This window comes from Hordeum vulgare, chromosome 1H, assembly GCF_904849725.1.
Source record: "Hordeum vulgare subsp. vulgare chromosome 1H, MorexV3_pseudomolecules_assembly, whole genome shotgun sequence".
Classification (NCBI taxonomy): Eukaryota; Viridiplantae; Streptophyta; class Magnoliopsida; order Poales; family Poaceae; genus Hordeum; species Hordeum vulgare.
In genome coordinates, this window is record NC_058518.1 from 510,016,937 (window position 1) to 510,027,382 (window position 10,446).

At 48.5% G+C, this 10,446-nt stretch overlaps 2 protein-coding genes across 2 annotated transcripts; one reads left to right on the forward strand and one right to left on the reverse strand.

Moving 5' to 3' along the window:
• The first annotated feature begins 61 nt into the window (after positions 1 to 61).
• LOC123452087 (probable protein ABIL4) lies at positions 62 to 3,059 on the forward strand. The gene is made up of 9 exons (XM_045128670.1): positions 62 to 554; positions 633 to 715; positions 1,509 to 1,659; positions 1,754 to 1,853; positions 1,954 to 2,037; positions 2,148 to 2,220; positions 2,329 to 2,381; positions 2,568 to 2,656; positions 2,777 to 3,059. Exons 1-9 carry the CDS (start codon positions 432 to 434, stop codon positions 2,930 to 2,932), a joined length of 912 nt encoding a protein of 303 aa, XP_044984605.1. The 5' UTR covers positions 62 to 431; the 3' UTR covers positions 2,933 to 3,059.
• Positions 3,060 to 3,312: 253 nt separating this feature from the next.
• LOC123452078 (calcium-dependent protein kinase 15) lies at positions 3,313 to 7,011 on the reverse strand. Its single transcript, XM_045128659.1, has 8 exons — positions 6,327 to 7,011; positions 5,948 to 6,091; positions 5,645 to 5,797; positions 5,342 to 5,457; positions 5,085 to 5,252; positions 4,599 to 4,726; positions 4,406 to 4,505; positions 3,313 to 3,792 (listed from the first exon to the last, which is right to left on the reverse strand). The coding sequence occupies exons 1-8, from the start codon at positions 7,009 to 7,011 to the stop codon at positions 3,706 to 3,708; spliced, it is 1,581 nt and encodes a 526-aa protein (XP_044984594.1). The 3' UTR covers positions 3,313 to 3,705.
• Positions 7,012 to 10,446: the final 3,435 nt, after the last annotated feature.

The following is a 10,446-nucleotide window of genomic DNA, read 5'->3' on the forward strand; positions in this document are numbered from 1 at the left end:
ACCACTGAGATAAGATGAGATGAGATCCGTATCTGCCACTGAGATGAGAAGGAATCATCAAGTGGTGGTGAAAGACAATTAGAAGCCGGCTTAAGACAGCGAGCGAGATCCAGCGGCAGTGGAGACTGGTACGAGTGTGATAGCCGGGACAAAAGCAAGCACCAACCAAGCAAGAATGGATGGATGAACATGAACCAATCAATGCCTCCACCCACCAAATGGCGCTAAATCCAAGCTATACACTACTACACAGATCGACGCTGTTTCTTTAACCGGCGCGCGCTGGGCTGGGGCGGTGAGCTACTAGCTCGGGCTCCCCGTGCGCCCACCGCGCGCGCTCCACTCACTTCCTCTTCTTCACCCCACCACCACCACCACCACCACTCGGTTTGGGTCGCATTCATATCGCTTACTCCGCACTCCACTCGAGAATGCAGCAGCAGCAGCAGACGGCGCGGCGGCGGCGGAGCCCGGGCGGCGGGGAGTGGGAGGGGGCGGGCACGGTGGACGAGGCCTCCATGGAGCGCAGCAAGAGCTTCGTCAAGGCCCTGCAGGTCGGTGCATTCCATTCCTTCCCCAGATCCCTCCGCTCCACGGCGGATCTTGACGCCTTGTTGCCATGGTGGACGCAGGAGCTCAAGAACCTGCGCCCGCAGCTCTACTCCGCCTCCGAGTACTGCGAGAAGTCCTACCTCAACACCCACCAGAAGCAGATGTGAGCCCTGCCCCTCCTCTCTCCTCTCCCTCCTCCATTGCCAATGCCATCCTCTCTGTACACACAGAGTTTACCATCTTACCACCAACCATGGCCGACTGATGATTCCTCGTACACTTGCATCTCCCGTGCTGCCTATCTACCTCTCTCTATTTAGTTTGTCACCTGGCATAGTACAGTATAGGAACCTAACTGAATTCAACTGAAGGTTGGGGCAGCATGTACTGGCTAGCAATGGCAAGAATGGCATTGGTAGAGTGGTAGGTATAGGAAGGTTCATGTCCAGATGTGAGAATGTGACCAGCTAAACAACAAATTCTGCTAGCTGAACCGAACAAGGATATGTCTTCTACTCTTTTGGTTTCATCTGTGATTTTTGGAACCATCCAGCAACGGCCTGCCTATGTACGTATGTGCTCCTAGCTGAAGAAAGAAATAATACTAGTACTGTTCAGAGTACTCTAGCGGTGTTTGTTTTTTGAAGAGATCTCTCTTCTGAACGACAGACAATGTACCATGTACCGGCGATTGGATTTATTCTGGGTGTTCCCCAATCATGTGGTGTCAGTTTGTCACTTGGTTCGAAATTTCGAATCATATAAAGGGGTTCACCCTGCTCATGTCTGACAGTGCACAAGAAAGTTCTAAAACATCAAAGATGGAGTAAGAGTCAACTCTGTATGGTAAATTTTGCTGAATGAACAGTTAACACTAGTGATTTTGAATGTGTGTCGTAATCCTGATTCAGAATACGGCATGTTTTCATGAAACTGAACTTGCTAATTGTCGTCAGGGTGCTGGACAACCTGAAAGACTACGCGGTGCGGGCGGTTGTCAACGCCGTCGACCACCTAGGCACGGTGGCCTACAAGCTGACGGACCTGTTCGAGCAGCAGGCGTCCGAGATCTCGACATTCGAGCTCAAGCTTGCGCGCTTGAACCAGGTATTTGCTTGATGTTTATCAGTAAGATGTGCAGTAGTCTATGGCGGCGAAACCATTCATCTAAACTGACCCTTGCTCTGTTGTCCGTCCATAGCAAGTCTTCACCTGCCAAGTCTATGTGGACAAAGAAGGGTCTAGGCAGCAGCAAATGATGGGGGCGAGCATGAAACACCACAAGCACTACATCCTACCCTGTAAGGAACTATGAACTAGCGGCGATGCGATACCGCTATCTCAACTTTCAGTTTTAGGAAAGAAGATGAACTTAACTTGAGAATCTTCTGTGCAATGTAGCTACGGGTTATAAGAGAACTCAGGCTGTCGTGCACCTGGGAACAGACACTAATCAGGAATCACAGCCTAGACCTTACCCCTCAGGTGCTTCCTTCTTCCCTCTGTTCTTGCAAATTTCATTTGCGCCACTCTTTTCTCGCCAATCACGCTATGTATCTAAACAACAAACCAAAATCTTCACTTTCTGTGTGCAGCAAAGACACTTTCCTGGCATCTGGCATCAGACAATAGCCCTTCAGCAGATGGAGCAAACAAACCTACATTCATGTAAGACTGAAATCCCCATTTCGTTTAACTTTGTCAATTTGACATGTCGTTTCTTATGCCAAGTGCAGTTCTTCTGGTCTAACTTGCTGTTGCCCGGTTTTTGTGCAGCCTAGACGACACGATATCGTCCAAACCCGCATCGGATGGTTTGCATCTTCTTGGTAATTCGTTATACATCTGTTTGAGTTCTTAGAGGGCATGGAATCATATGAATGTGGTTTCACCTATCAAGTGCACATATCTATCAACTGTTGTTCTGACACAACATATTTGTTAACTCTCAAACTAGAATTTTGATCACTGAGTGCACTTGCAAAATGTTAAAATTCTAATTGCTGATGTTTCAGGTAAGGAGTTGCCTGGTTCTCCCATGCGCAGGCCTCTGCAACTGAACAGGAATACCAAACCTGACGTTATACAAAAGGCTGGCACAAAGGTAAACTTTCAAGAAATCATACCAAGTCAGAAAGGCGTCATCCTTGTGTTAAAATCTATCCACATCGATATCGATTTGGTTATCCTGATTTCTTGATGGTACTATTGTGTGCATTTTCAGGATCAGACAGGTGTCAAGCATATGTCGACGTTTAGTTCTTTCGACAGGCCTACAGGGCGTGAAATCCAGAAGGCTCCTGCCAACACTAAGAGCGTGCTAGCATCTCTGTTTATGAAACACAAGTCGGCAAAGATGAAAAGTATCTCAGCCCGATGATCCTCTGTTGATGTAAATGAAGTTTGTTGTAATAATCAGTACAAGCTAAGTAAAATGCAGTTGTATCTCTTTAAGATGACAGGTCATAATATCTCTTATCTATATAATATGTGTGTGCTGATTCGAAGACTTGTGAAAACCAAACTTTTGTAGTGTCACAAGTTTAGGTATATTCACATGAAATCGTGATATTCCTTGATATGGTCATTCGAAAGTGTTTTACAAATCCTTCTCTTACATAAACGATCAAGTTGACGAAGCACAAAACCGGACAGGAGCCTCACATAAGGATGCATGTTGAAGTGCAAGATGTGATGGTATATAACATGGTAGCACAAGAATGTGCCACCCAACTCAAAACACATGAAGATCCTTCCTTGTGCTATAATCATCTGCATGGTCTTCCTTGATATGATCATTTAAGAGTGTCTTACAAACTCTTTCTTACATAAATGATCAATTGGAGGAAACACAAAACCAGACGGCTCGCCTCATAAGTCACGACTCATAAGGATACATATGAATGGTATAACATGGTAGCACAAGAAAGTGCCACCTAGCTTAGAACACATGATGGGGGGGGGGGGGGGGGGGGGGGGGAGTTCTCGATGACGGATAGTATGTCCAAGTATAAAGGATCACTTGCAGATACCTCACTGAATCGTGCCGAGCATGAATGGCTTCGCTCATTCCTCGCCAATTAAGATCTTGACTGGTCACCTGTGTCAACGCATTCACAGAAATCGCAAGCTTCGCATAAACCATTGCAAGACTTAAAATAGGCGCCGTCGATTTGGAACAATCTCTGGGCTGTTATTCTTCATCATCGCAACAAACTCCTGGTAGTTAATTTTCCCATCCTAGGCAAAAAAAAAAAAAAAAAATGCGGTAGTGAGTGAGTGAGTTCAGTAGTGCTTCATTTGAACGTTTACTTGTGAACATAAGGATTTGTAAGGTTTACATCCACCAAAAAGGCTAAAGCAAATTGTTTGAAGGCATGATTTTTTAGGCTGGAGCTTACATAAAAGCGATGAACTCTGTTGGTTTATCTAATCTAACATAACAAAATGAGTTCTTAAACAAAGCAGTGTTGATGGAAGCCTAGGTGCTTACATTAAAGTGATGAACTCTGATCGTTTATCTAATCTAACATAAGCAAATGAGTTATTAAAACAAAGCAGTTTGGATAGAAGTCCAGGTGCTTCGCCTTGACATAAATCAGGCTGTTAATTTCATCTCAGACACTATTTTTTGTATACATCCACAATCTAACAGAGATCAGACACACATAAATTCCCGAATATTTTGAAAGAAAACCTGCTACCATGTCTCCAAGATGATCTGTTTATTATATTCTCAACTGAATAGTAAGCGAGCAACATCAATACAATATTTTAGATCTTCATGACTGAGATAATGTATGCTCAGGCAGCAGATAATGGATTTATTTAGGCTTTTGCTGGGGTTACTCACATGATCTGTATCCACTTCAGCAATGATATCTTTGATTGTTGCCTCATCACCCATATCATACTTCTTCAGCGCTTCCTCCAGCTCATCAACTGTTATGTACCTATGCAAAAAGGAAGTTTGCAAGCAACTTGATGGTTAATGAAATATTTCAAAGTTGGCAGATTAATTTAAGAATAGTTAGAAGTGAAATTACCCGCTATGGTCCTTGTCAAAGTATTCGAATGCTTTAAATATGTGGTCTTCCTTCTCTAGTCTATTCATGTGCATTGTTGCCGATATGAATTCAACATAATCAATGGTCCCATTTCCATCAACATCAGCCTGTTCAGGAATGTAAAATAATGATTAAGGAGCTGAAACAGAAAGTGCTCGAGTTGTCAGGCAACACGGACCGTTCTACCAGAAACGTGGACAAGTCGATTTCGATTGAGGTCGTTATACCGACTAAAGTCGTATGGTATCATTCACTATCTTCCTTTTTAGATATAAGTGCACACCCACTGCAGCCTTTTAGTACGTGATTGGCATTAATACAGAACAGAGAGAAATATGCACCATTTTTTGTTTCTATTATGAGATTTGTAGCATGCCATGCCGATAAGATAAGCGTGCATAAACAGGAAGGAGGAAGAAGAAAAATTAAGCATTCAGGCTATGCGACTACGAGATATGAACATACCGCCTCCATCAACTGTCTTATTTCTGATTCAGTAATTTTGGTCCCAAGCTTTGGTAAGCCAGCCCTTAGTTCATCCAGGGTAATTGTCCCGCTGTTATCAGTATCCAGGGACTTGAACATTTCTCTTAAGCCCACGATCTCTTCCTCTGACAAGCTCTCTGCAACAATCTGAATACAGAAGAGAAGTGAGCACCAAGATTTAAATGGACTGCCCAAGCAAGAAAAGAAAAATATTGGAGTTTAGATCATTTGAGTACCTTCAAGGCAACCTTCTTAAGCTTGTTCATCGCCCTGAACTGCTTCATTCTACTGATCACTGTAATATCAAGTGGTTTGTCTGGGGCCTCGCCATCCTCTCTAATCCATGGATGGTCTGTGTGCTTAAATGAATTAGAATGACAGTAATACAACGTGCACACAAGGCTCAGTTTGTAGAGACGGCATGGACAGCTTTAGCAAATAAAACTAGGCATTGCACTATCATACACATGGGTAGATTGATCTGCACCACCAAGATTGTCAATGAGTGGGAGAGTAAGTCCTGGAGAAGAGAGACTTACTCAAAATTTCAGCAGCCGTGAGCCGCTCCTTGGGGTCCTGCCGTAGCATCCTCTTGACCAAGTCTTTAGCCCCATTTGAAATCGATGGCCATGGATCGGACGAGAAATCAATGTGACCTTTCAGAACAGCATCAAATATACCTTCCTCGTTCTCTGGTAATCAAAACCAAGTGGGAAAAGGAGACACAGAGCGTTCATGTTAAGACAATGGCATCAATGGACAATCAAATTTGCTACATCTCCCTGGTTCTGCATCAATTCGCAACCCAAAAGTAAATCAACATAAGCAGCTGTGAAACGCACCTGCCCAGAATGGAGGAACGCCGGATAGGAGGATGTAGAGGATCACCCCAGCACTCCAAATGTCGGCCTCGGCTCCATATCGGCGCTTCAGCACCTCCGGAGCCACGTAATAGGCACTCCCAACAAGATCCCTGAACTGCTCGCCTGCATTTCCATCATTCACCCTTTTAATCTCGAGCACAACTTGAGCCCGGTTATGACTACTCCTAGTAAATTGAGTAAATTGAACCGAGCCAGCACACTACAGATACACTAGTAAATCGTTGAAGTTTTTTCCCCTGTCTCTTCCCATATACTATACACTAGTAGTAAATTCAGTAACCACCATAGAATTCTACTCCGTCAATGCAATTAATTAAGCAAGGAATGAGGTACTGACCGGGCTTGAAGAAGACGGAGAGCCCGAAATCGGTGGCCTTGAGCGGGGAGTCCTCCCGCTTATTCAAGAACAAGAAGTTCTCGGGCTTGAGGTCGCGGTGCATGACCCCCATGGAGTGGCAGCTGTGGACAACGCTGACGACCTCGCGGCAGAGCGTGGCGGCGGCGCGCTCGGAGTAGTGGCCGCGGGCGATGATGCGGTCGAAGAGCTCCCCGCCCTCGCAGAGCTCCATGACGAGGTTGACGGAGTGGCGGTCCTCGTAGGCGCCGCGCAGCTCGACGATGCTGCGGTGGCCCGTGAGGTGGTGCATGATCTGCACCTCCCGCCGCGCGTCCTCCACGTCGTCGGCGCGGGCCAGCTTCCGGGCCGCGATGGACTTGCAGGCGTAGCGCGCGCCGGTTGACTTGTGGGTGGCGAGGTAGGTGACCCCGAACTGGCCCCTGCCCAGCTCGCGGCCGAAGGTGTAGGTGGCGCGCACGTCCTCCATCGGCCGGCCCAGCACCCGGCCGACGTCTGGGGGGAGGGCGGGCTGGGGTGGGGGCTGTTGGGGTGGGGGTGGGGGTTGCGGTGGAGGGGGTTGGGGCTGGCGGCGGTGGCGGGGACGGGGCCAGTTGGGCTGCTTGGGGGTTTGCTGCGCCTGCGGGGGCGGGGGGTCGGAGCGCTGGCGGGAGGCGCGGCCGCCCATGGCGGCGGGGGGAGCGGCGGCGGAGCGGTGAGTGGAGTGGGAGGGGTGGGGATGGGGGCGTCCATGGTTTTCCGTTTTGGTGGGCGTAAACAGGGGTCGTGGGACAGACGGAAGGGACGGGTCCCGTGCCGTGGCAGCCAGGCTGCTGACCCGTGCCGTGCGGCGTCCGCGGCGCGTGGGGCCAACGTGTCAGTGGATATTTTTTTAACACAGTACTCGTAGTCGTTGATACGTATAACAGTCATTTTCATAAAAGCATCTCCAACAAACACCCGCTCAAAATTTTATTCAGCAACAGAATAACGTTTTTTAACGTGCTGCGAAATGTTTGTTTTAATAGACGTTGCAAAATATAGCGCCTAAGAGCATCTCCAACAACGGTGTTAAAAAACACGCGCGGGGTAAACGGGGTTTTAAACGGGACGGAAACGCGCTCCAGCGGACGCGCGAAATTAGCGCACAGCAAACGATTGCGCGTGCGGGGGAGAAAGCGGGCGGCCGCGCGATAGATTTGACGCATCGCTTCGGACGCGCCTATAAATTACGACGCTCGCCACGCGATTGCCGATCGCCCTCCGCACTACCACGCGCGCTCTGTCGCTTCCTCTGTCGCGCTGCCACCGAAGCGCCTGTTGGTGTCTACCCTAGCCCTCGTCCTCGCCTAAGCTCCCTCTCTCTCGCAGACGTAGAAGAAAGAAGGAAGAAGAACGAGGAGAACGCAACAAGATTTTTGCCCCGCGCACATACGCCACCGGCCGCACGAACAGCCGCTTATATTTCCTGCAGAGAACTGCTAGCACGCTCGTGTTACAACCATCAAGCATACGGGATTTATACCAGGCTTGCGCACACACGACGCAGCCCATCCCGCCCGCTACGAACGCACGATCTGCATGTCCGGTTGGCCGGGCGCTTCCACGACGCGCACACCGCGGCTTACAACGGATCGCTGACCAAGCTAACTAACTAGCCAGTTCGGCTGTAGACCACGCCACAGGTACCCCCCCCCCCCCGCCCCGCGGTCCCAGGCCCGCGCACCCAACGCGCACGCATGCAGTCACCGCGGGCCGAGTCCAGCGCCCCGACGCGGTCACTCCTCCGCGTATCTCGCCTACACGCAACGGCCCACGCGCTCGAACGCATGGACACACACACGCGACCAAACCTGCCACGGGCCGAGCATGACGCGTCTACCGCGCGCACGCACGCGCTCCGCGTTGCCGCTCGCCGTGGCTTATTGCCCTACAGCGCCCCCATCGAGCCACCATGTCGTCGCACCGTCGTGGATCTTCGGGCTACACAGGCGTCTGCGAACGCCCCTCCGGCGTCTACTACGCTAAGATCCGGTCCGGTGACGTCCGTCTCGGCCTCGACACGTTCAAGACCGCGCACGAGGCCGCCCACGCGTACGACCAGATGAACTTCCACGACGTCTACACGCGCAAGCAGGCGCAGGCCGTCGCCCCTCCGCCTCGTCTGGTAACAAACCAGGACCATGTGGACCGCCGTCGGCAGCGCCGCCTGCTCATCGCCGAGGAGGACGAGCGATCCATGGCAGAGTGGCGCCGACGCCACCCGGAGGACGTCGCTGCCGAGAATGCCTTCTGGGCGGAGAGAACGACAAGGCGTCGGGCGGAGCGGGATGACACGCGTCGGTGCAAGGCGTTGGCCATATCGCAGTGCGAGGTCGTCAACGCCGGTGGGACGTCGTTCTTTGGGAGTGACCATGAACGTTGGGATGACATTTGGCTCGATACCTCAGACACCGAGGATGATGATGAAGACGACTCCGAGTAGGTTATAGTAGTTGCACCGTACTTTTTTATCTAATTGCACCGTAGTTCTATCTATCTATGCGATGTATCGGTATTATGAAATATCTCTGTATCATTTATTATCTATCTCTGTATATCTATGTGACGTAGTTCTATCTATCTATGCTCCATTTTAGCATGCGTGCTGGAGCTACGCGCGCGCTGCATTTTGGCGCGCATGCTGGAGCTAGCGCTGGCCGTCGCGCCAAAGCAGGCGAACGACGCGCTGCAAACTGATTTTTAGCGTGCCGCGGGTTGAACGGCTGTTGGAGATGCTCTAATCCGCCGACCTCATCTGTAACGACGAGCCCGCATAATCCGGCACCTCAAATATGCAGCCCAAAAGTCAATGCGTTCAACATTTGCAACCCATACTAATGTTTTTTGTGCGCGTCTTATTTTACAGTCTTTGTTGAAGGACTATTTTTATATTCAAGACACAAAAACATCAAATTTTAACATGCGAGGCCTTTTTTATGTGTGTGTTGTAGATGCTCTAAACACGCGTACATCCTATCTTAGGAGAGCCTATCAAAGACTATGAGCCTGCATTTTATCTTAAGTTTGAAAAAGTTGTCACCTATGCCTTTATATAGTCGTCATGAACGTGCCGGCTCGACTAAAACGTAAGACCCTGTTCGGTTTCGAATAAATCATCAATTTATAAGTTAAAAAATGTAAAAAATGACTTATTTTGCCAAACGGATCCAACTTATAAGTCACCTCAACTTATAAGTCATAAGTTGCTCCACCCCAACTTAAAACTTATAAGTCACCCACTTTTACATGAAAAGGTGACTTATAAGTCAGATGATAACCAAACAGGCGTGACTTATAAGTCACTGGTTTTAAGTCACCTGACTTATTAAAACTAAATAAGGCCTAAATCGTGGAAGGGAGTGAAATAAAAATAGGAAAAGGTGAGGTGGATAAGGATGGAAGTGGATGGATAGTGGGGGCCGTTGACGGGTGGAGGGGGTGGGGCGGTTTGTGGTGTGGCTTTGCTAGATTTGTTTCACGCGGAGTGGAGTGGACTGGATGCTAGTGCTTGTACGTACGTGGACTGTTGTTGCAGTGTCCACCCGACCGGACCGGCCGGAACGTTCCTCCGAATAGGCGTGCGTGCGGCCTTTCCACGCGCTCTTGCGTACGGCTGGCTCGTGTGAACTCCTCCGGCAACGGGTCACCGGCGCTACGAGCAGATAGGGTCCTTCATAAAGGGCCACCTATGTATGCACCAGTCGTCTGGGGAGAAAACAAAACGGGTCGGTTTCCTCTTCTTTCTGTTTCCATACACGCGTGCGTGGACATATCTATGTGTACTGCATTTTTTATACAATAGCAAAATCGTCCATGCGTTGCAACGGGAGAACAAAAAAATATAATCTTCAATAATGATGATCATATTATGTTCACACGTCATCGCTTGATTTTTAAATTTTATGCACAAATCCAAAAAAATATTAATTTTTTTAAATTTATTCACAAGTTGAAGCAATCTTTACATTTTTTTTAAAAATATCATGGTTCTCAAAAATTTTGGTAACTCAAAGAATAATTCTTAATTTCAAGAATTATTTTAGAAAACATACAATAATAATCCGATCCATCCAACACTTAA

Coding starts and splice junctions, on each gene's coding strand:
- LOC123452087 (XM_045128670.1), top strand. CDS start 432: ATGCAGCAGCAGCAGCAGACGGCGCGGCGGCGGCGGAGCCCGGGCGGC. Junction 716..1,508: donor AACACCCACCAGAAGCAGAT/GTGAGCCCTGCC, acceptor AATTGTCGTCAG/GGTGCTGGACAACCTGAAAG. Junction 1,854..1,953: donor CAAGCACTACATCCTACCCT/GTAAGGAACTAT, acceptor TGTGCAATGTAG/CTACGGGTTATAAGAGAACT.
- LOC123452078 (XM_045128659.1), bottom strand. CDS start 7,011: ATGGGCGGCCGCGCCTCCCGCCAGCGCTCCGACCCCCCGCCCCCGCAG. Junction 6,092..6,326: donor CTCCGTCTTCTTCAAGCCCG/GTCAGTACCTCA, acceptor ATGGAAATGCAG/GCGAGCAGTTCAGGGATCTT. Junction 4,727..5,084: donor TAAGACAGTTGATGGAGGCG/GTATGTTCATAT, acceptor ATTCCTGAACAG/GCTGATGTTGATGGAAATGG.